The sequence below is a fragment of the Gymnoscopelus microlampas genome, assembly GCF_963454915.1.
Source record: "Gymnoscopelus microlampas genome assembly, chromosome: 3".
NCBI lineage: Eukaryota > Metazoa > Chordata > Actinopteri > Myctophiformes > Myctophidae > Gymnoscopelus > Gymnoscopelus microlampas.
Genome location: NC_139940.1, coordinates 16,508,633 through 16,534,230, shown reverse-complemented (window position 1 = coordinate 16,534,230; position 25,598 = coordinate 16,508,633). Strand labels below are relative to the sequence as shown.

Sequence of the window (25,598 nt, the reverse complement as noted above, 5' to 3'; positions counted from 1 at the left end):
CGGTTGTGGTTAAACTTTGCACGCACATTCGCACTATGTTGAGGAACAAATGCCACTCTTTTAACATTGCCCTATTATAGCGCCACCAGGAGGATTTTTTTTGTAACGAAAAGAATATATAGTACTCCTACAAATGTCAATCACGCAAATCGGTACCTATTATCTCTTTAGTCAAATCATCAATACGGATCCGTCCGATCTGTCTGATTTTTCACAATCCAGCCTGATTGGCGAATTACGAACATTGCTGGTCCACACTAACTACATGACCTGACGGAGAACTGTGCTCCGAGGAGCACTTTTTCTAGTTTCTTCTCATTTATTTTTCTTTTTTTCACACATGAAAAACATACATGGATGAAAAAATAAATAAAGACAACTAAGTTAAGTTATTTTATTTAAATATGTTTTTGTATTAAAGGTATGTTCCATTATGGTAATAATATGGAGCCATACAGATAGACAATCTGTATTATTGATTAAAAGTTACAGGCATTTTCATGTACTGAATTATGATGGAAATTACCATTTTATTAAATATTACTGAACACACAGAGAATGTACATGTTTCACTCCAACACCAAAATACCAATACATTGTTTAAACCATATGCTTCATTGTCATGTATTTTGACATCGGTAGAATGACATTGGCAGATAATTTAAATACGACAAAATGGAACAATAGGTCTTGTAGTAGGCTACCTACAGAACAATGAGCATTGCACCTTGCTGTATCTCATTGTCTCCCGTGTCCCCATTGTCTGTGTGACATATCTGAGTGTGTCATCATGTCTAGGCTAAATCCTGTAATTAGCAGAAAGTTAAAGTATTGAGCTGTATGATATTCCTTTCCTTGAATGAAAATAACAATAACAATAAACAAATAAACGCACGCAGCCACGCACGCACGCACGCACGCACGCACACATGCATGCACCATTATATATACTGGAAGTTGGATGTCATCAATGCAGTAAAATTATGGCTATACAAAGTACATGTTGTTGGACTTTACACAGGAATGACGACAGGGAAAGTTTCACTTGCACCTTCGCAATTGTATGTGCTGTGAATAGAACAAACGGAGTTGACTGTTGATGTTCATCATTGTGATGATTCTATTTAGTACAAACATGATTCTGCAGCAGAAATGGAAACACACATTACCATTGTTGTCTCCGCCAGGAGACTATGTTTTCACTTTCCGCCCCCCCCCCTCGGCCAAGCTAACATTGGTCAAGCCTCACGTGACACGTGACAATACGTTGAAAGAGTGTGCTCTGATTGGCTAGTGAGACGCATGACGTATAGCGGCCTATAAATAGATGTGTCACTTCGGAGCGCTGCGGTGCGCGTTCCGAAGTGACATCAGTGCCATCAGCCAAGCTAACATTTAGTGGTTACATGTCGCCTTTCCGACAGACGGATAGGACACTTACACAGACAGGACGGATAGGACACTTACACAGACAGGACGGATAGGACACTTACACAGACAGGACGGATAGGACACTTACACAGACAGGACGGATAGGACACTTACACAGACAGGACGGATAGGACACTTACACTGACAGGACGGATAGGACACTTATACAGACAGTGTGTCATGTTACTATGACACAGTAACATGTTCTATTTTTTGTAAGAATTAGAACATAAGAACATTCCCAACATTCCCAACACAAGTCTGCTGGCGGAGACTTGTGCTCCGAGGAGCACATTTTCTAGTTCATCCTGACATTGGTCTCAGGTGAGTTCTCATTATTTCACTGACACAACAGAGCTAAATGATATACAGTATATATATACAGTGTTTGTTTGTGTGTGTGTGTGTGTGTGTGTGTGTGTGTGTGTGTGTGTGTGTGTGTGTGTGTGTGTGTGTGTGTGTGTGTGTGTGTGTGTGTGTGTGTGTGTGTGTGTGTGTGTGTGTGTGTGTGTGTGTGTGTGTGTGAGAGTGAGATGTAATCACACCACTAGAGGGTGAGATAGTGCAGAGTTTGGCACTGCTGAAGTCTGCAGGTACACTGGAGGCAGTGCTATGAATGAGCAATGAGATGTGTCCAGTTATTTAATCAACATAACATGACTGTTGCTTTAATCTGTCACCTTCTGGGCTGATTGGAAGATCAAAACATTTGCAATGCATTTCTTAATTGTTCTGTTCCCAGTATGTATGGCCTCTACAGGTAAGCACCCTTGAATACAGAGAATTAGCCATGCATGTCTGTTTTCACGTGCCAAAATCGGCTATTCTTAGAATAGCCTATATTTTAGTAATGAAATTAAATGGAAAATAAGTTGCAGTAGCCTAATGTTAGCCAACTGGGGAAACTTGGACTAATCACCTTAAAGACAGTAGGTCTATGTACTTTACGAGTGCATAATATATCATTGAACAAGTGTTGCTCTAACCTTACTGAGAAAAAAAATAAAAAAATAAATATATATAAAAAAAAAAAATATATATATATATATATATATATATATATATATATATATATATATATATATATATATATATATATATATATATATATATATATATATATATATATATATATATTTTTTTTTTTATATATATATATATATATATCAGGGTGGTAAAAAACACTTAAGCCGATTGCAAAAATAGCAAAAGTAGCCAACCTACAAGCTGATCTACAAGCTCACAATGCATCACATGCGATACGTGGTGAGCTTGGAAATCGGGATTGTTTGCCCTAAATAGGGAGGCCAGTTTTAAAGTGATTAATGAATGTAAAACAAGTGACGAAAAAAAGGGTCGATCTAAAATTAGAGTAATCTGCGAAAAACATTCAAAGGTGGAGGAAATATGAATAAAATACCAGATTTTTTGGGTTAAATGCGAACGCTATAGGGTGGCAATTCCCATCCCCTGGAACCCCAAATGACGCCCCTGCAAACAGGCCTATAGAATGTAATGGTTCATAAACACGGATATATTCTTTTTAAAACATTGTGTACACTTTAACAGAATCCTGTCTAAATATGTAACTATCTCCTTCAGGTTTAAGCCATGGTGCAGGAGTTCTACCAGAGAATCTGAATGGCGCATTGGGAGGGAGTGTGGTGTTCACCACAACAATAAATCCACCAGACAACCGACTTGTAGCAATAACCTGGACTTTTATTAATGCCACAAACTATTGGATGGTAATAATAACCTCAACAACTAGTACAAATGTAACTGCACCAGGGTATGAAGACAGGATCACTTTGATCAGATCGACTGGATCCCTGGAGCTCAGAAATCTGAATCTTAATGACAGTGGAGAATACAGAGTCAGTGTTGTACCAGATGGAGCAGTGACAATGGAAGGAGTTACCATGATGAAGATCTACGGTAAGTAGATACTTTTTATGATGTTGCATCACTGACGTGATATTTAGCTGAAAATATACGCTATAGGAATGAATGTTTCATTTCATAATAATGTATCTACAGTATTCTGAAAGTTTCATCATGATTACTGATTATGGCACAAAAGTGTTGCTGGTAGTATGGTTCAATGGCTATTTTGAAAGTTAGAACACAATGATTGTGTCTAAATTATTTTTCTTGAATGTTTAAATTCAGGCAAAAATATTAAAAGGGGATAGATGGCTTACTGGAATTGTTTTTTTTACTGTTCCAAGTTGCAAACAATGAAGGGAAATGTACCAAACAAAAAACTATTTAACATCACAGGTGATTGTACTGTATGATCTTTAACATTTCTGTGAATGTCTCATAAATTCTTAGGGTAGGCCTACATGATTATAGGAACTGCAATATCTCGAGGATATAGGGCATCGCAGTTCCCGCCCACTTCCTGGTGCCGGAAGTAAATACTCAATGCATTTTTCCCATTGACTTTTCCAAAAATATTTATATCAATTAATTTAAGCCTAGAATCAAGCTATCCAGGATCCTGGTGAATCATGACCATAAAACGTTTGATTCTGTGAAAAAACTTTTTTGGAAACGGCAAAACAAAGGGTATTTATTAAATATAGTATATCATATCATTAAATATAAAATACAAAAAATCACAGAAAAAAAAGGTTTTATGGTCATGATTCACCAGGATCCTGGATGGCTTGATTCTAGGCTTAAATTAATTGATATAAATATTTTTGGAAAAGCCAATCGCCAATGTAGTCATAACTCCCAACACTACAGACTATGTGGAGTTCAAAGACACAGCAGTCCTCACCTGCTCTGTCTCCTCTGGTTCCTCCATCTCTTACACCTGGCTCAATGGCAGTTCCGAGGTCACGCCCAGTGAGGGAGTTCAGATTGGTGATGGAGGCTCCAGTCTCACCATAGTCAATGTGACCCGCTATGACCAGGGACAATTCAGGTGTCATGTGTTCAATCCCATCAGTAATGAAACCAGTCCACCAGTAGAGCTCAACATCAACTGTGAGTTATTAACCTGCATGTTTACCTTCATTTCTTGCAGTATATTGTCTAAGTCACCATAGAATGGAGAATGGAGCTTGATTAACTTATTATTACAGTATTGTTACTTTTTGCCTTTCACTTCTGTCATTGTGTTAATCTCTTATTAGGTTCATTTTGGAAAAGATGCTAGAGTACATGTATTTTTCTCTACACCTACTAATATAATAATAATAATAATAATAATAATAATAAATAATATAAACTACAGTTGGTCCCGAAAACACTGAAGTGAAGGTTTCCCCTTCAAAAGACTACTATGAAGAAGGGTCAAACCTCACTCTGTCCTGCTCAGCTGTCTCCAAGCCCGCTGCCCTGTTTTACTGGTTTCTGAATGGAAATAAGTTTCCTGTTACTGGACCAGAACTCAAACTAATGAACATTCATGCTGGTCATAGTGGTAACTACAACTGTCAGGCCTTTAATAGCAAGACTCTGAGATATCACATGTCTGAAGCCTCAGTTGTCACTGTTCTGGGTGAGTGGGAATGAGTGAAAAATATAAATATGTTAAAATTATACAAATTACCAAAACCATTTTAGTTACCCATAATTATTATGATTATGACTATAATAGTAGTAATAATAATAATAATAATAGTTATTATTATTATTATTATTATTATTACACTTATTATTATTGTCTCCGCCAGGCCGAAAGGCATGGTGAGAGAGTATGTTTTACCCCCCTGTCCGTCCGTCCGTGTGTCCGTCCGTCCGTCCGTCCGTCATTCGAACTGTCTGTGTACAGCTAATCTCCGGCACCATTGGCTTGCTCGCAGCCAAGCTGTGCATACACAGTCCCTGGATACCAGAGCAGAACCTCTGCCCCAAATTTTTCACAGGGGCCTAGCGCCACCAGGAGGCAGATTTGTGCAAAACACATTTTTTTACAGTACTCCTACAGATTTTGTCCAAAAACACCGCAAATCGGTACACAGTATCTCTATAGTCATTAAACGAAACAGGTCTTTCAGATTTCTCATATTCCATCCTGATTGGCTAAAAATGTCTTCTAAAGTTGGCAGGAGTGCTCTCTAATCATGAACACAGCATGCAATTTCCGTGAAATTTTGCACACACATTCCCATTAGGCCGAGGAAGAACTACCATTTGAAAATGTTCAAATCAGCCTCATGGTGGCGCTATAACAGGCCGATTCGTGTTTTTACCTATAATTGCACCGATCTGTGTAAAACTTTGTTTGCACACTCCCTATAAAGGTCAAGGAAAAACCTTTGCCCTGCATTTTTCACATCTGCCTTTTATAGCGCCACCAGGAGGCCGACTTATGTAAAACACATTTTTTTATACTACTCCTTCCAATTTTGTCCAAATTTCACGCAAATCGGTACACATGATCTCTATAGTCATGTGATCACGACGGATGTGTTTGATTTTTCATATACCATACTGATTGGCTAAGATTGACATGTAAAGTTTGCATTATTGGCTTGTTTTGAACAAAATTCCGCAAATCATGAACGCACCGTCCAATTGCGCTCAAACTTTGCACGCACATTCACACTATGTTGAGGAACAAATGCCACCCTTTTAACATTGGCCTGTTATAGCGCCACCAACAGGTCTAATTTAGCGAAACACATGTTTTTAACAAAATGCCTCAAATCATGAATGCAGTCGTGCAAGGCCTAAGAAGAAATGGCACCCTTTTCACGTTGGCCTATTATAGCGCCACCAGGAGGCCACAATAGCCTACCTGACCTGGCGGAGACCTGTGCTCCGAGGAGCACTTTTTCTAGTTATTATTATTATTACGTTAACCAAAACAAACAACAACATATGAAAGAATGGAATCAAGTAGTAAAATACCTAAAAGTTTATATTTGTACTTCATCTACAGAGAAGATATCTGGTGCAGTTATCACACCATCAACAATTCAACCAGTTGATGGGGAGTCAATCAACATGACCTGTGATGCTGCTGGAACCATCTCTACCAGAGACTGGATGAAGGATGACCAACCTCTGACCCCTAGCAGTGACACCACTCTTCATGACAATAACAGAGTGTTGTCCTTCAGTGCTGTGAAGAAAACAGACACCGGAGAATACTTGTGCAGAGTCAGTAACCTTATCAGCTCTCAGGAGGCTAGATACCACATGATGGTGAACTGTAAGTATCATCCAGTGATATTATTGTCTCCGCCAGGCCGAAAGGCATGGCGAGAGAGCATGTTTTACCCCCTGTCCGTCCGTCCGTCCGTCCGTCCGTCATTCTGTCTGTCTGTGTACAGCTAATCTCCGGCACCGTTGGCTTGCTCGCAGTGAAACTGTGCACACACACTCCCTGGATGCCACAGCAGAACCTCTGCCCCACATTTTTCACATGGGCATTTTATAGCGCCATCAGGAGGCCGATTTGTGCAAAACATATTTTTTGACAGTACTCCTACAGATTTTGTCCAAAAATCCCGCAAATTGGTGCACAGTATCTCTATAGTCATTAAACGAAACGGGTCTTTATATTCCATCCTGATTGGCTAAAAATGTCTTCCAAAGTTTGTAGGAGTACTCCGTTTTGAACAAAATGCCTCAAATCATGAACACAGCATGCAATTTCCTTGAAATTTTGCACACATATTTCCACTATGCCCACGAATAAATGCCACTTGGACATTTTCAAATCAGCCTCATGGTGGTGCTATAACAGGCCGATTTGTGTTTTTACCGATAACTGCACCGATCTGTGTAAAACTTTTTAAGCTCACTCCCTAGAGGTCAAGGAATAACCTTTGCCCTGAATTTTTCACATTTGCCTTTTATCGCGCCACCAGGAGGCCGACTTACTGTATGTAAAACACACATTTTGATATTACTCCTTCCGATTTTATCCAAATTTCACGCAAATCGGTACAGATGATCTCTATAGTCATGTGATCAAGACGGATGTGTTTGATTTTTCATATTCCATCCTGATTGGCTAAGATTGACATCTAAAGTTTGCAGTAGTGGCTTGTTTTGAACAAAATGCCGCAAATCATGAACGCGGCGTCTGATTGCGGTCAAACTTTGCACACACATTCAGACTATGTTGAGGAGCAAATGTCTCCCTTTTAACATTGGCCTGTTATAGCGCCACCAGCAGGTCTAATTTAGCAAAACACATTTTTTGAACAAAATGCATCAAATCATGAATGCAGTGTCCGATTGCCGTGCCAGGCCTAAGAAGAAATGACACCCTTTTCACATTGGCCTATTATAGCGCCACCAGGAGGCCACAATAACCTACCTGACCTGGCGGAGACCTGTGCTCCAAGGAGCACTTTTTCTAGTTGTTTTATTGTTTTATTGTCAATGTTTGTTTTATGAGTGATTAATAGCATGCATTATCAATAACAGCTGAATTATTAAATAGACAAAATTACTCAAACAATAAGTTCTACAATAATGTCATCAATTGTTTCAGACAATTTTCCATAAGTTTAGAGGGATAGTTCACCCAAAAATGTTTTTCCCTCATCGATTAGTCACCCCACTTGAATTCATAGATATCTTTTAGTAATAATGTGATGACCAGCGTATCAGTAGGCAGCGGTTCCGGTATTTTTTAATACCATAGCGTTTCAGATGATAGAAGCATGCGCAGTGTCAATGCCTGTGTGCAAGTTCAGATCAATTCCTCAAGCTAGTGAGAAGAAAAATGCGGAGAGTGACTTTCCTAAATTATATAGGATAAAGAACCAATTTACATTTACTTTAGTTTATTTAAACAGTCAATTAAAATGATTTTAAAATATATATATATATAAATATAAATATATAAAATAAATATAAATATATAAATAGGTACAGTAGAAGTAAAAGATGAATCTATGGCTATTCTACAAACATGATACCACATTTGGACACGACAAACAGGCTTTGTTTCCTTTGGCAGCCTCATACAACAAGCTTATGACATTTCTTAATGTGCTGATTCTTTGATGATGAAACTGGTCATGTCCTAACTTATTTTTTGAAACACAAGCTCTGTCTTGTTTTTGACTGAGGGTACTGAGGATTATTTTCTTTTCTTTGTATGGATAATTACACTGTAGTTTGTAGATTTTTTTTGTAGATTATAGCATATAAATATGTCTATGTATTTCAGATGGACCAGACAATGTTAACGTCGAAGGTGTAACTGAAATAAAGAAGGAAGAGCTGTTAGAATTAACATGTTCTGCTGACTCAGTACCAAGTCCAAGTTACCACTGGACATTCATTGGAAGAGTCTTCTCATGTACTCAAGAGGACAGTGGGATTCTCTGACAGTGGGAATTACATCTGCAGAGCTGAGAATGATGTTACTGGAAAAACATCTGAATCCAGTGTCCACCAGTTGTCTGTTAAAGGTGAGATTCAATTGTATGGGTACCTTATGTGTGTGTGTATGTGTGTATGTGTGTGTGTGCGTGCATGCATGCGTGCGTGTGTGTTTTGTGTGCGGACACTCTGGACACGCGCACACACACACACGCACGCACACACGCGCACACACACACACACACACACACACACACACACACACACACACACACACACACACACACACACACACACACACACACACACACACACACACACACACACACACACGCAGTAAATAGCTGTAAAAGAATATGCAGAATATGGTTATGATTGGTTCTTCTCTTCTGGTCCAGGGTTTTCATCTCCACTCAGTGGGTCTGTGTCCATGATGGTGGCCAGTGTCCTGACCCTGGTAGGCCTGCTGCTGCTGTGAAGACTACAGGCTGTGGATGTTGATGATTGATGTATTGGAGGCTAAGAGACGTTGGCCACATTTTTGGCTTATGCTTGCTAATGTGTATTTTTCCTGTTCAAACTAAAGGCTTTAATCGGTAAAACAAAAACAAAAGAAAATGCTATGTTTATTTTTTATGCTTCTTCTCAAAGTTTTACAGTAATACAATGTTGCTGTCTTAAAATTATTGATTTGCAAACCTCAAGGGACAAATGGTGTAAATGAGAAGTTTAGCACAATTAAACATAGGCTACAACATGGCTGATCATTTTTTATCAAACTATTGATATCATAAAATTATGTTAAAACTTTATAACAGAGGTGATTGTCATAGACTGTGCACTATGGTCAACCTTATCAGTAATGTTAAAAGCCAAGAAATCACGCTGTAGTCATGGACTCAGACCTGGAATTTGAACAGCTACATTAACACAATTTCAAAGTCAGCCATCTATCACCTAAATAATTCATCAAGGATTAAAGAATGTCTCAGCAGTTAAAAAAAATAACTGCTGCTCAAGTCCTTACTAATACCAAGAAAGTGGACCATATCACTCCATTTCTTAGATCTTTACACTTGCTCTCTGTCAGTCAAATAATGTATTTCAATTTGTTTATTTTGCACTCTCTTAATGCTGTGTCTTGATGTTGTAATCTATGTCTTATGTAAAGCCTTGTTGTTGAAATGTGCTCTAATAAACTTGCCTTGCCTCGCCTAGCCTATAGCCTCATAATTGACACCCGTTTTGAATCCTTTATGGGGGCATTTATCTGTATTTTTAGGGAGCCTTTGCAGTTGTGTTAACTTCACACCAGAATGTGTGCTAACAGATTAACAGACCCCAAGATGAAGATTCAAATATCAGCAGCTACATCGGCAGCAATTTTTATTTGTCATCTTGTTTTAGGAGGAGACAATACTTTGGCCTTATCGCTTGTCCTCTTTTGTGTTACTGATTAACATCACAATTAGGTCACTATTAGGGAGTTCTCAAAATTTTGATGAGTGAACAATTATGCAAGTGCTTGCTATCAGCCAATACAGTAAATCTACATCTTCAAATGTGGTCCGTGTGATCTTATCAACATCACAACAGCAGATGTCTTCATTGAATGAGAATTTTAGGACGGCAGATATTAAATGATATAATAATATAATATAAATATTTTCTGAAATCTCTATGGGAAAAAGGAATGTGCTTTCGATTTGTGGAACCACAAGATGGTCGCCACTCTTCTATGCCCTATAAGGACCACCCTAAAGTATTTGCATTTGTTCTGCAATGCTGTTATTTATTTATTTTGATTCCCATCTGATTCCCACTGTTATTTATTTATTTGATGCCCATTCATTCATTGAGTTTACTGTAGATGTCACCAGACCTATCAGTAGCCTACGCGGAGATATCTGATCGTCTGGCTACGCATGTCACGGTCCGCTCCTCGGGCCGTGGACGGTGACTTTATTATTTGGACCTTGTATGCCCTTATATGGTGTTGGACTCCTAAGGGCGGTTCTCTAGGCCTGTTTAGGCCGTTCATTATGTTCGGCACTCTTGTATTGTAACTCTGGCCCAATTCCAAACCACCCCCTCACTGACTCATTGACTTGGGTGCGCGTTCATGTGAGCTCCGTAAGGGCTTGAGGGTTGTTCCAAATGAAATCGGAAAGTCAGCCTGAAGTCAGCGAGGGCTCGGGAACGCCCCTTTCTGCACCCTTTCGGTAAGTCAGTACCTTTGGAGACTTTGGCAAAGAAATTGCCCACAATACATTGCGTAGTGGGAGTTACCACGGCCAGTCTTTTTTTTTTTTTTTTACAAATCTTTATTTATATTCTCATGAATTACAGGACAATACAAAACGAACAAACACAAACATACACAAACAAAGAAGTTATCAATACATCTATATAACATCATCAGAGCCAGGGGGATTTACTAACAGAAAACATTAAAGAGTGAACACAAAAAGACAGTTCTTGCAGCTTTCTTATTTTTTGAGTCATAAATTGTTTTCATGTACTGCCTGGCTTCAATCTCAAATACAAAGAATGAGGGTTTACTTTGGAATGGCTAAATTTGGATTTATGTATATGAAATTTAGCTAGAATAATGATCAAATTAATTATGAATTCCTAATTTTTCTTCTTATTACTATTATTACTGAAGCACGGCCAGTCAGTCTGTCGTCAAGGTAACGTGGGACGTTACAAAGGGCTGTTCCATTGCTTTTGTACCCTTTTGGAGCCCTTAAACCCTCCCACACTCAGGCACTTACTAGCTGACTTATCTTAAGCTAAAGATGGTGCAGGGCTTGAGGGCTTAGGGCGGAGTTTGGAATTGGGCCTCTGTTGCCTTTGCCTTGGTTTTCCTTACTCTTGTTTTGTAGTAGTGTTTCCTGTCTGCCTTGTTTACTGTTTCCTATCTTGTCTCACCTCCCTGTGATTATTGTAACCTAGTCACCTGTGCTCGTTGCCTGTTAAGCCTATCCTGTGTTGATTGTCTGTTGTGTTCACGTGCGTTCTGTTAATCCCCTGTCTATTTAAGTCCTGTGTTTGCTTCAGTTCCTTGTTGGTTCGTTGAATGTAGTTGTATGAGTTTATACCAGTATTTGTCTCCTCATATTGTTGCCTTGTATTAGGTTCCACTAGCTTTCCCAGTATAGTTTTCCCTTAACTCCTGTATTGTCCCTTTCGTGTTCTGTTTGTTTAACCGGTTACTGACTTTGCCTGTACCAGACTTGGATTGCTGCCTACTTCTCTTGTTTGGTGTTCTTAATAAACACTCTAATTTGAGCTGCGCTGCCTCTGCCTCTCATCTTGCACTTGGGTCCTACACCTCCCTGCCTCGCATTGTGACAACGCAAGACTAATTACTGTATGGTTGTCCAGTCAAAACAACTTACTGTATTTCTATTTTTAAATAATGAAGCTCCTTCACTGGCATTAATAGGTATTTCAGATCCACATCCAATTGGTGACATTTCAGCTGCTGGGGCTGCTGGTATAACAGCTGCATGTTTTATAGCTGTGATAGTTCCGGGCTTCTTGATTGTAAGGACAAAGAGGAAAGTTTTTTTTTTTTTTAATTATAGACCCTATTACGTTCTGATTGTTGTGCTGTTAAATGGCACAATATATTATATTATATTATAGAATATATATATATATATATATATATATATATATATATATAATATATATATATATAATATTATAGAATATTATATATATATATATATATATATATATATATAATATTATAGAATATTACTGATTCACCCACGACTGTGGCCGCTTTACTTGTGAAGATTAGCATAACAACAGCAGCTCACTGGTGCAGCCGTAACATGTCATCAACAGAGACCTCACACACCTCATAAAGGAGAACAAAATTGTGTGTGTGTGTGTGTGTGTGTGTGTGTGTGTGTGTGTGTGTGTGTGTGTGTGTGTTACAAATGGTAGTGTGTGCATTACTGTACTGTATGTCTGCTTACCTACTGGTGCTACCTACTATTGCCTTGATTTATGATTCATAAGTAGCACCATTTTTGCTAGCTGTCATCTTAACGGGGCTTATTCTTAAACATTGTATTAATATATTATCCCGTTTTTAGAAAATCATGTCCTCTTTAGGTGCTTTCAGACTCACATCATGTCAACCTGGGGCAAATTCAACTTTGTCTTTCTATAAGTTTTGTTTTGACAGTGTGCAAACAAATGTTGATATATATATATATATATATATATATATATATATATATATATATATATATATATATATATATATATATATATATATATATATATATATATATATATATATATATTAGTAGTGATCAAGTGTGAAAGCATCTTTTAAAGTGTTTTCGAACGGAGAGACAAACTATTGGTGGTTCAGCTACTAGTACATTGCAGGTGACAGGTCGTATAGGTTATATTTAACTATAAGTTGTTAAAAGCATTTCTGTATATTAACATATTATGTGATACCAAATTAATTCCAGCAAATCAAATTATAATTATATGATCTATTGTTCTATTTTGAGATGAACATGAAAGTCTGACAACACTTTCCAATGTTTTCCATGTATGAGAGTTTGCATAAATACCAGCAAAGCTGTTCCTTTTTGGTTCCTTATTTGGTTACACAAACCAAAGCAATAAGCAAAAGAAAATTGAGACGAGTCATTGTATCCTATGTCTAGAATCGGAAGATGTACATGTATATGAGAACGAATGTACACATATACCTGTATATGAGAACTATTCAGAAATGCATGAGGAAACAGGACAAAGGCGATCTCCAGCTGTTCACAAGGTGAGTATTAGGTCTATAAATAAAGGAATTGGTGAGCAATCTAAAAGGTCAAAAGGAGAGTATTCAGAAGTTAAATTACATTACAATTTCTAGCATGACTACAAGTCTTATATCCACTTTTTACACTATAATAAGGACACCAATTAATGGTTAATTAATCATTACTAAATGCCAAGGTTGTCACCTGGTGTTGGACCGTTGGGCTCCTTACACAAAGTTTTATGTATTTATTTATTCATTACTCGTTACTCTTTTTGTAATATTATTAAGAGGACAATCAGTACAAAATATTAAGAATGCAACTTAATGCGATTAACTGATAGATTATCAGTTCATCATTAACAGCAAAAGCTTGGAAGTGAAAGGTTCTGTACAAATCGCCTTTAAATGGAAAACAAGCAGATCTTTTACCCTATTGGTGGAGCTAGATGAAAGGTCATAGCCAAATTAGTAGGGTTCATGTGAGCATGAATCTGCTCAGTAGGTTCCATGCAATCCACCCACATGATTTTGAGATTCAGTGCACAATTTTACATTTTGGCCTCTGGGTGGTGCTAGATGTGGTCACTGAATGACCATATCACTGATATGGTGATTCATGTAGTAGGCCTATGTATGTCAAGCCCATACATACTGTATGTTTAACCAAATAAAATTAGATGCAAGACAAGGCAATTATTCACATCATTTTGAATACAAGGTTATTATGTGCGCCAATTCACTAAACATTAATATTCACATCAATGCAAACAAGTCATTATTTCACAGCATTGCTATATCTTTAGAGTCCCACCTCTAGTGGGGCTAAAATAATACTTGACCATCTCTATGCAAGCAAGTTTAGTAGAAAGGGGGTTCTCAATGAACACACTTTTGGTTTTTAATTATTCAAGTATGAGGAATCAATTGAAATGGATTCAAAAGATTTGTATGTGCTACCAATTGTGTGGTGCCAATAATTGTCAGTAATAAAGTCAGCCTGATATAATTAAGGATAATTATAATAATTGTAATATAATTATAATATAATTGAGGATTCATGTGCAAAACAAGACTTACAAAAATGTTTACTGTATCCATGCCTTTGTCTCCAGTATAGGTGAGACAATTAACTATAATTGTCTATTTTAAGGTCTCCCCAAAAAAGGCTGGTTGCAAAGTGTCATGATGGATGAACAGCCAATCAGAAAAGAGGATCGACTGGTTACTAAGCCCATGCACTTCTCAGATAGCAGTTTTAGTTTTTCACACATATTTATTACTCCGTAATCATCCTGAAACTGTTATCATGAATTGAAACTGTTATGAGTTTAAACTCTGTATTTCTTTTTGTGTATGGTTTTTTGTTGCACTGTTGTTTTGTTCTGTTTTCAGTGTTTTTAAAATCGTTATTAAATTATTCAATAAATTAAAGTAATACCTTGAGTTTCTTATTCATTGCAGTTTTAAAAAAAAATCTTCTCATTTATTTTTCTTTTCACGCATGCATTAAAACTTACATGGATGAAAAACTAAATAAAGACAACTACCGTATGTTATTTTATTTAAATGCTTTTTTTCAACATATGTTCCATTATGGTAATACTATGGAGTCATACAGATAGACAATATGTATGAGTGACTACAAGTTATACAGTAATTTCCATGTACTGCATTATGATGGAAATGATCAATGTATTAAATATTACTGAACTCAGAGAATGTACATGTTTCACTCCAACACCATATTAACAATACAAATATTACAAATAATCACAATCTTCAAACCATGTGCTTCATTATCATTTTCTGCACCAGTGAAACAAATTACAGTAATATAATTGTCAACAGTCAATTGTAATAAGACACAATAAAAAAATACCAGTATTATCAAGTATATTAACACCACTTAGATATCAGTAGAATGACTTTGGCAGATTTACATACAGTATACAACAAAATACATCAATACATACATACATACATACATACATACATACATACATACATACATACATACATACATACAGCATGCATACATACTGTACATACACACATAACATTAATTGCTAGTTTAAGTATTGAGCTGCAGGATGATTGCTTTCCCTGCAGTACAATTATGGCTATACAAAGTACATGTTGTGGACTTTACACAGGGGTGACGACTAGGAACGCTTTCATTTGCACCTTGCAATTGCATGTGCTGTGAATGAAATAAACAGAGTTGACTGTTGATGTTCATCATTGTGATGATTCTATTTCGTACAAACCTGATTCCACAACAGAAATGGAAACACGCATGATATCATTGTTCATCCTGTAGTAAATTGATACACATTTATGGACTTATAGAGCCCAATCTGAACACACACAGGGACTTAAGTTTGGATATTGAGTGGTCTACAGCACATTCCAGAGAACACTAGATGTCCAGTTCAAAGGAGGCTACCCAGAGGGCATCTGACCTTAGCTGACCTCTAGGATCTTGGGGTGTTGTTCTTCTGCACAATGGACACACACAGAAGAAGAGATGTAGCACACACACCTAGCGACGTGCACATCCAGTGTATGCAAGTACCCACACACACATGTGAAGTCTGCCTATATATACTGTGAGGACAAAGAAACCGTCCCTTGTTCTTGCCCCTTGCCTTCTTGTGCTTGCCTTCTTCTTCTTGCTCTGTTCTGTTCCGGCCACACCATGTAGCAGCAAGGCTGACATGTGCTCCTGTGCTCTGTACTCTGTTTTGTCCAATAAATCGACTTGAGGAACATTACTGGTCTGGACCTTTCAACTTCTTCTCCTTATTGTAATAGACTACAATTGGCGAACCAGCAATATACAATAATTTGGCGAACCAGCCAGGACGTGTAAATGGTTTGGTCTTTTTCCAGCCAGGACGTGTAAATGGTTTGGTCTTTTTTAGACAACAGTGCTGGACACTGGAGTGTCTGTGACCGTTCCACACGAGAAGAACTTGAGAAGAGGAGTACAAGCTGTGATTTTCTTTTGGGAAGAAGATTTTTTTGAAAGCTCATCCGGACCAGATGCAGACCATCTTCCTACACAGATGCAGACCCACCAGAGGAGCAGGCTATGGAAAATTGACAAGAACTGATTTTCAACTGATCTACGATGGAACCTCACAGCACCAACCCTGTGATGACACTAGAACTCAACCTCACAGCATCAACCCCTGTGACGACATGGAAGAAAAGAAGTAAAAAGAGGGTTACAGGAAAACTTCAGAGTAGTATGGACAGAGGACAGCAGCATGTTGGCTTGCTAGCTGCACAGACAGCTGCAGCAAGGATGCAACCAGGGAACAGCACTCAGCACTGAGGGGCACAGATGGCCCCCACCCATTCTTTGCCTATGCCACATAATCCATCTCTGCTCCGTGTCACTGGACTTTGTGTTTGTGGACTGGATGGAAGGTTTAACATGTTTCAATGTTTGTCTGTCTTTTCAACAGGTTGTTTGTTGATGTTATATGTTTGTTGATATTTAGCTGACTAAATTGAAATGAGGAGTATTAGAGGAATGTTGACATGTGAAAGAAAAAGAGTCAACAAGGTATTTGCCACGAATGTGAAGATTATTTGTTTTTATGGCCTAACCTCTGGCATTTTAACATTTCAATTGAGCGGGTCCGACAGAGGTTCGGAAGCTCTTGGCCTTGGAAAACAGAGATTTAAAGTACAAACAGATGTATTATCTTACATATCCTAAATTTGAAAATTGGGGAGAGTTTTTACACACAAACCAGCAGATCTACTATTCTGTAAGTGAGTGAAGACGAAGCTGTATCAACTAGTGTTTTGTTGAATGAATGTATGTGGGTTATATGTTTGTGATAATGGTGATTTAAACTGCGGAGTGTTTGGCTGCCGTTTTATTGCAGTGTTGTAAAGGATTTTGTTTCACTCTCTGGTCTCTTGTATCAAATGTGGAGTTTTTTATTTTCGTTGTTGAGCTACTGGGAACTGTTGAGTTGCGGCCGAGGGCTGCTACTTATTCACTGAAAACTGTGGTTTTCCGTGAGATTGTGATGTTGTGAATATGTTTAACATTTTTTCCCAGAGTTTAAGGAACAGAGAGACCTGCACACTGATTGGAAGGGGAATGCATTTTGATGCGACGTGAGCATCCTATGTATTTTCTGTGAATAAGATTTTCTGAGTTGTTTTATTTTTAAGCTTGTTTTATTGGGAAATAAGTTCCAGTGTTGCCGGTTATCGTCAGACGAGCGTCATGTGATCCATGGCTACGCAGTGATCATAAGCCGACACGTTTCTAAATACTGATATTCTTGCATGATTTGTGGAACAGTTTGTCTATTTTTATTTTGAAATTGAATGTGAATCACCTTATGACAATACTGTGTAATCTTGATGCCTGTTTTTATGTTTGTCTGATTGTGTCCCAGTACTTTGTCTATCAAGGGGGGGCAATGAGATGGTGTGGTGTGATGAGTTCTGTCTTTTGAGGAGTATGTTTTTGAATTATGGTTTTCTTACTTGTGTTTTGATTTTCTTTGTTGTACCCTTGTTTACGAAGGACCAATAGGGCCCTCCGTAGGGGGGAATGTAGTAAATTGATACACATTTATGGACTTATAGAGCCCAATCTGAACACACACAGGGACTTAAGTTTGGATATTGAGTGGTCTACAGCACATTCCAGAGAACACTAGATGTCCAGTTCAAAGGAGGCTACCCAGAGGGCATCTGACCTTAGCTGACCTCTAGGATCTTGGGGTGTTGTTCTTCTGCACAATGGACACACACAGAAGAAGAGATGTAGCACACACACCTAGCGACGTGCACATCCAGTGTATGCAAGTACCCACACACACATGTGAAGTCTGCCTATATATACTGTGAGGACAAAGAAACCGTCCCTTGTTCTTGCCCCTTGCCTTCTTGTGCTTGCCTTCTTCTTCTTGCTCTGTTCTGTTCCGGCCACACCATGTAGCAGCAAGGCTGACATGTGCTCCTGTGCTCTGTACTCTGTTTTGTCCAATAAATCGACTTGAGGAACATTACTGGTCTGGACCTTTCAACTTCTTCTCCTTATTGTAATAGACTACAATTGGCGAACCAGCCTAATTTACTTCAATCCTGACATTGGTCTCAGGTGAGTTCTCATTATTTCACATAAACAGAGCTAAATGATATACAGGACACACGATACAAGAAGAGCATACTGTAAAAAATGTATGTGCTGTATTGTCAAATGCACAAGTTGTCTTTTTTCATACAGTGTATATAATGTATAGTTTACATATTATATGTACAGATATACACGTGTGTGTGTGTGTGTGTGTGTGTGTGTGTGTGTGTGTGTGTGTGTGTGTGTGTGTGTGTGTGTGTGTGTGTGTGTGTGTGTGTGTGTGTGTGTGTGTGTGTGTGTGTGTGTTTGAGAGAGAGAGAGAGAGAGAGAGAGAGACAGACAGATCAACAGTGTTTATTTGTACAATGCTGTTTACATGATACATACAGTAGAGCCTATTATATTGTTCACTTCTTTATTAATGCTAATAAAAATCCATTTACCTTATTTAAGCTTCACCTGAATCTAAACCTGTAACCGTCTCCTCCAGGTTTAAGCCATGGAGTTGAAGTTCTACCAGACAATCCCATGGATGGAGGAGAACTGATGGAAGGACATACCATGCTGAAGATCCACAGTGAGTATTATAATAAAAAATATCCTCTGAAAAGTGACTTAATACTCATTTCATCTTTTTATATGTATATGACCTTTGATTTGTCATAAAAAGAAACGTGAATGAATGAATTATTTTGGTTAAGCAAAAAACACAACCAACTATTAATAAATAAATACAAACAAACAAGTACATTAACACAAAGGTTTCGGGTGGGGGTGTAAGATAATTATGGTATGTGGTCACATGGGAAATCTGGGAATGAAGAGATAACAATTTTGTATTTTTGATGGACTTATGAATTGATTATTTATTACTTTATTATGGTGTGTCCAATCACATCTATATTTTGTGCCAGGAACCCCCAGAAGAGAAGATTTGCTAAAGTGTAAAAAAAAATATCAAAATTATTAAAAATGTTCCAAACATTTTCGATATTCTTCCAAATATTTTCAAAAATAGCCATTTTTGAATAGCCAACATATAAATGGTTAAAGTGGTTAACATTATTGTGATGCTGTACTAACTACTTTTTCTGGGGACCCCCGGGAACCCCTCCAAGGACCCCTGGGGGTCTCCGGACCCCACTTTGAGAACCACTGCCTTACACTGTGTTTTGAGACTTACTGTAGCCCTCACACAAGGCATGCATGCATAAACGCTTTGCCATTTCTGTATCATTCCTTTAGTTCACATTGTTTCTGCACTGCAAGGCTAACTGACATGACCAAATCTATCACTCCAACAGCTTGGTCACTCTCTTTCTCTTCCATCTACAGCGCCCATTTCAAATGTGACCGTGAGAGCAAATGCAACCGACTATGTGGAGTTCAAAGACACAGCAGTCCTCATCTGCTCTGTCTCCTCTGGTACCTCCCTCTCCTATCGCTGGCTGAATGGCAGCTCTGAGGTCACACCCAGTGAGGGAGTTCAGCTTGGTGATGGAGGCTCCACTCTCACCATAGTCAATGTGACCCGCTATGACCAGGGACCATTCAGGTGTCATGTATTCAATCCCATCAGTAATGACACCAGTGAACCAGTAGAGCTCAACATCAACTGTGAGTTATTAACCTGCATGTTTAGTTTAATATCTTGCAGTATATAGTCTAAGTCACCATAGAATGGAAAATGGAGCTTGGTTAACTTATTGTTTCAGTATTGTTGCTTTTTGCCTTTCACTTCTGTCATTGTGTTAATCTCTTTAGGTTAATTTTGGAAAAGCTGCTAGAGTACATGTATTTTTCTCTACACCTACTAATATAATGATAATAATATATAATATAATCTACAGTTGGTCCCGAAAACACTGAAGTGACGGTTTCCCCTTCAAAAGACTACTATGAAGAAGGGTCAAACCTCACTCTGTCCTGCTCAGCTGTCTCCAAGCCCGCTGCCCTGTTTTACTGGTTTCGGAATGGAAATACGTTTCCTGTTCCTGGACCAGAACTCCCACTAATGAACATTCATGCTGGTCATAGTGGTAACTACAACTGTCAGGCCTTTAATAGCAAGACTCTGAGATATCACATGTCTGAGGCCTCAGTTGTCACTGTTCTGGGTGAGTGGGAATGAGTGAATAATATAAATATGTTAAAATTATACAAATTACCATAACTATTTTAGTTACCCATAATTACCCATATAATAGTAATAATAATAATAACTAGAAAAAGTGCTCCACGGAGCACAAGTCTCCGCCAGCAGACTTGTGTTGTGTCCTATCCGTCTGTATAAGTGTCCTATCCGTCCTGTCTGTGTAAGTGTAAGTGTCCTATCTGTCCTGTCTGTGTAAGTGTCCTATCCAATTGTTACAGTATCGGCCATTTCTCAGCCATTTCGTGATTATTCCTGTCTTACCTCACTTTGAAAGAGGCTAAGACTCTTTCAAAGTACCACATGTATTTATAGGCCGCTATACGTCACTAGCCAATCAGATCACACTATTTCACCGTATTGTCACGTGTCACGTGAGGCTTGACCAATGTTAGCTTGACATGTGGAAAGTGAAAACAATGTCTCCTGGCGGAGACAATGATAATAGTTATTATTATTATTATTATTATATTACTCTCCGCAGGAGAGTATTGTTTTCACTTTCTAAATATGACACACCGATTGGTCAAGCCTCACGTGACACGTGACAATACGGTGAAATACTGTATAAATACATGGCGTCACTTTGACAGTGTCTTTGCCACTGTCAAAGTGAGGTAAGACAGGAACCATCACGAAATGGCTGCATGGCTGATACATAATTGGCAGATAGGACAGATAGGACACTTATATAGACAGGAGGGATATGACACTTACACAGACGGATAGGACACTTACAGTACACAGACAGGACGGATAGGACACTTATACAGACAGGACGGATAGGACACTTATACAGACAGGACGGATAGGACACTTATACAGACAGGACGGATAGGACACTTACACAGACAGGACGGATAGGACACTTACATAGACAGGAGGGATATGACACTTACACAGACAGGACGGATAGGACACTTACAGTATACAGACAGGACGGATAGGACACTTACAGTATACATACAGGACGGATAGGACACTTACAGTATACAGACAGGACGGATAGGACACTTATACAGACAGGAGGGATAGGACACTTACACAGACAGGAGGGATAGGACACTTACATAGACAAGACGGATAGGACACTTATACAGACAGGACGGATCGGACACTTATACAGACAGGATGGATAGGACAGTTAGAACATAAGAATTAGAACATTCCCAACATTCCCAACACAAGTCTGGTAAGAGTGAGGTAAGACAGGAACAATCACGAAATGGTTGAGAAATGGCGGATACTGTAACAATTGGATAGGACACTTACACAGACAGGACGGATAGGACACTTACACAGACAGGACGGATAGGACACTTACATAGACAGAACGGATAGGACACTTATACAGACAGGAGGGATAGGACACTTATACAGACAGGACGGATAGGACACTTATACAGATAGAACATTCCCAACATTCCCAACAGCGGAGAGTTGTGCTCCGAGGAGCACTTTTTCTAGTTATTATTATTATTATTATTATTATTATTATTATTATTATTATTACCCTTATTATTATTATTATTATTATTATTATTATTATGTTAACCAAAACACACAACAACAACATATGCAAGAATGGAATCAATTAGTAAAATACCTAAAAGTTTATATTTGTGTTTCATCTACAGAGAAGATATCTGGTGCAGTTATCACACCATCAACAATTCAACCAGTTGATGGGGAGTCAATCAACATAACCTGTGATGCTGCTGGAACCATCTCTACCAGAGAGTGGATGAAGGATGACCAACCTCTGACCCCTAGCAGTGACACCACTCTTCATGACAATAACAGAGTGTTGTCCTTCAGTGCTGTGAAGAAAACAGACACTGGAGAATACTTGTGCAGAGTCAGTAACCCTATCAGCTCTCAGGAGGCTAGATACCACATGATGGTGAACTGTAAGTATCATCCAGTGATATTATTGTTTTATTGTCAATGTTTGTTTTATGAGTGATGCATTATCAATAACAGCTGAATTATTAAATAGACAAAATTACTCAAACAATAAGTTCTACAATAATGTCATCAATTGTTTCAGACAATTTTCCATAAGCTTAGAGGGATAGTTCACCCCAAAACTTTTTTCACCCATCGACTAGTCACCCCATGTAGACTTGAATTCATAGATATTTTTTAGTTTTTGTCCCATTCCTAAGCCAATAATTTGATGACCAGCGGACCAGTAGGCAGCGGTTCCGGTATTTTTTAATACCATAGCGTTTCAGACGATAGAAGCATGCGCAGTGTCAATACCCGTGTGCAAGTTCAGATCAATTCCTCAAGCCAGTGAGAAGAAAAATGCGGAGAGTGACTTTCCTAAATGATATAGGATAAAGAACCAATTTACATTTACTTTAGTTAATTTAAACAATCAATTACAATTATTTTAAAATACTCAGGTACAGTAGAAGTAAAAGATGAATCTATGGCTAATCTACAAACATGATACCACATTTGGACACGACAAACAGGCTTTGTTTCCTTTGGCAGCCTCATACAACAAGCTTATGACATTTCTTAATGTGCTGATTCTTTGATGATGAACCTGGTCGTGTCCTAACTTATTTTTAGACACACAAGCTCTGTCTTGTTTTTGACTAAGGGTACTGAGGGTTATTTTCTTTTCTTTGTATGGATAATTGCACTGTAGTTTGTAGATGTTTTTTGTAGATTATCATAAAACTTAACATTACAGTGTATTATAGTACAAGCATATAATATGTCTATGTATTTCAGATGGACCAGACAATGTTAACGTCAAAGGTGTAACTGAAATAAAGAAGGAAGAGCTGTTAGAATTAACCTGTTCTGCTGACTCAGTACCAAGTCCAAGTTACCACTGGATATTCAATGGAACAACATTGGAAGAGTCTTCTCATGTACTCAAGAAGACAGTGGGATTCTCTGACAGTGGGAATTACATCTGCAGAGCTGAGAATGATGTTACTGGAAAAACATCTGAATCCAGTGTCCACCAGTTGTCTGTTAAAGGTGAGATTCAATTGTATCATGGGTACCTTGTGTGTGTGTGTGTGTGTGTGTGTGTGTGTGTGTGTGTGTGTGTGTGTGTGTGTGTGTGTGTGTGTGTGTGTGTGTGTGTGTGTGTGTGTGTGTGTGTGTGTGTGTGTGTGTGTGTGTGTGTGTGTGTGTGTGTGTGTGTTTGTGCGTGCGTGCGTGCGTGCGTGCGTGCGTGCGTGCGTGCGTGCGTACGTGCGTGCGTGCGTGCGTGTGCGTTCGTGCGTGTTTTGTGTGCGGACACTCTGGACACACACACACACACACACACACACACACACGCGCGCGCATGCACATACACACACACACACACACACACACACACACACACACACACACACACACACACACACACACACACACACACACACACACACACACACACACACACACAGTAAAATAGCTGTAAAATAATATGCAGAATATGGTTATGATTGGTTCTTCTGTTCTGGTCCAGGGTTTTCAACTCCACTCAGTGGGTCTGTGTCCATGATGGTGGCCAGTGTCCTGACCCTGGTAGGCCTGCTGCTACTGTGAAGACTACAGGCTGTTGGATGCTGATGATTGATGATTGATCATTTTTGGCTTATGCTTGCTAATGTGTATTTTTCCTGTTCAAACAAAAGGCTTTAATCGGTAAAACAAAAACAAAAGAAAATGCTATGTTTGTTTTTAGGCTTCTTCTCAAAGCTTTACACAGTAATACAATGTTGCTGTCTTAAAATTATTGATTTGCAAACCTCAAGGGGCATATGGTGTAAATGAGAAGTTTAGCACAATTAAACATAGGCTACAACATGGCTGAGTTTTTATCAAACTATTGATATCATAAAATGATGTTATACAGTAGCTTTATAACAGAGGTGATTGTCATAGACTGTGTACTATGGTCAACCTTATCAGTAATGTTAAAAGTCAAGAAGTCACGCTGTAGTCATGGACTCAGACCTGGAATTTGAACGGCTACAATAACACTATTACAAAGTCAGCCATCTATCACCTAAATAATTCATCAATGATTAAAGAATGTCTCAGCAGTTAAAAAAATAACTGCTGCTCAAGTCCTTACTAATACCAAGAAAGTGGACCATATCACTCCATTTCTTAGATCTTTACACTTGCTCTCTGTCAGTCAAATAATGTATTTCAATTTGTTTATTTTGCACTCTCTTAATGCTGTGTCTTGATGTCGTAATCTAATGTCTTATGTAAAGCCTTGTTGTTGAAATGTGCTCTAATAAACTTGCCTTGCCTCGCCTATAGCCTATAGCCTCATAATTGACACCCGTTTTGAATCCTTTTTGGGGGCATTTATCTGTATTTTTAGGGGGCCTTTACATTTGTGTTAACTTCACACCAGAATGTGTGCTAACAGATTAACAGACCTCAAGATGAAGATTCAAATATCAGCCTACATCGGCAGCAATTTTTATTTGTCATCTTGTTTTAGGAGGAGACAAAAGAGATCAAGTGATAAGGCCAAAGTTATATTGTGTTACTGATTAACATCACAATTAAGTCACTATTAGTGAGTTCTCAACATTTTTATGAGTGAACAATTATGCAAGTGCTTGCTATCAGCCAATACAGTAAATCTACATCTTCAAATGTGGTCTGTGTGATCTTATCAACATCACAACACCAGATGTCTTCATTGAATGAGAATTTTAGGACGGCAGATATCAAATGATATAATAATATAATATAAATATTTTCTGAAATCTCTATGGGAAAAAGGAATGTGCTTTACGATTTGTGGAACCACA

At 38.3% G+C, this 25,598-nt stretch overlaps 2 protein-coding genes across 2 annotated transcripts; both read left to right on the top strand.

Moving 5' to 3' along the window:
* The first annotated feature begins 1,738 nt into the window (after positions 1 to 1,738).
* LOC311041605 (cell adhesion molecule CEACAM1-like) lies at positions 1,739 to 24,378 on the top strand. Its single transcript, XM_084052065.1, has 6 exons — positions 1,739 to 1,755; positions 19,144 to 19,230; positions 19,989 to 20,270; positions 20,504 to 20,770; positions 22,443 to 22,715; positions 24,290 to 24,378. Exons 2-6 carry the CDS (start codon positions 19,182 to 19,184, stop codon positions 24,367 to 24,369), a joined length of 951 nt encoding a protein of 316 aa, XP_083908191.1. The 5' UTR covers positions 1,739 to 1,755; positions 19,144 to 19,181; the 3' UTR covers positions 24,370 to 24,378.
* LOC311041607 (cell adhesion molecule CEACAM21-like) lies at positions 3,332 to 9,230 on the top strand. Its single transcript, XM_084052067.1, has 3 exons — positions 3,332 to 3,369; positions 6,335 to 6,607; positions 9,138 to 9,230. Exons 1-3 carry the CDS (start codon positions 3,339 to 3,341, stop codon positions 9,215 to 9,217), a joined length of 384 nt encoding a protein of 127 aa, XP_083908193.1. The 5' UTR covers positions 3,332 to 3,338; the 3' UTR covers positions 9,218 to 9,230.
* Positions 24,379 to 25,598: the final 1,220 nt, after the last annotated feature.

Excerpts from the sequence above, each read along its gene's own strand:
- LOC311041607 (XM_084052067.1), top strand. The coding sequence starts at position 3,339 with ATGGAAGGAGTTACCATGATGAAGATCTACG. Across the intron at positions 3,370-6,334 it reads TACCATGATGAAGATCTACG|AGAAGATATCTGGTGCAGTT; the intron begins GTAAGTAGATAC and ends CTTCATCTACAG. Across the intron at positions 6,608-9,137 it reads ATACCACATGATGGTGAACT|GGTTTTCATCTCCACTCAGT; the intron begins GTAAGTATCATC and ends CTTCTGGTCCAG.
- LOC311041605 (XM_084052065.1), top strand. The coding sequence starts at position 19,182 with ATGGATGGAGGAGAACTGATGGAAGGACATACCATGCTGAAGATCCAC. Across the intron at positions 19,231-19,988 it reads TACCATGCTGAAGATCCACA|CGCCCATTTCAAATGTGACC; the intron begins GTGAGTATTATA and ends TTCCATCTACAG. Across the intron at positions 20,271-20,503 it reads AGTAGAGCTCAACATCAACT|TTGGTCCCGAAAACACTGAA; the intron begins GTGAGTTATTAA and ends TATAATCTACAG.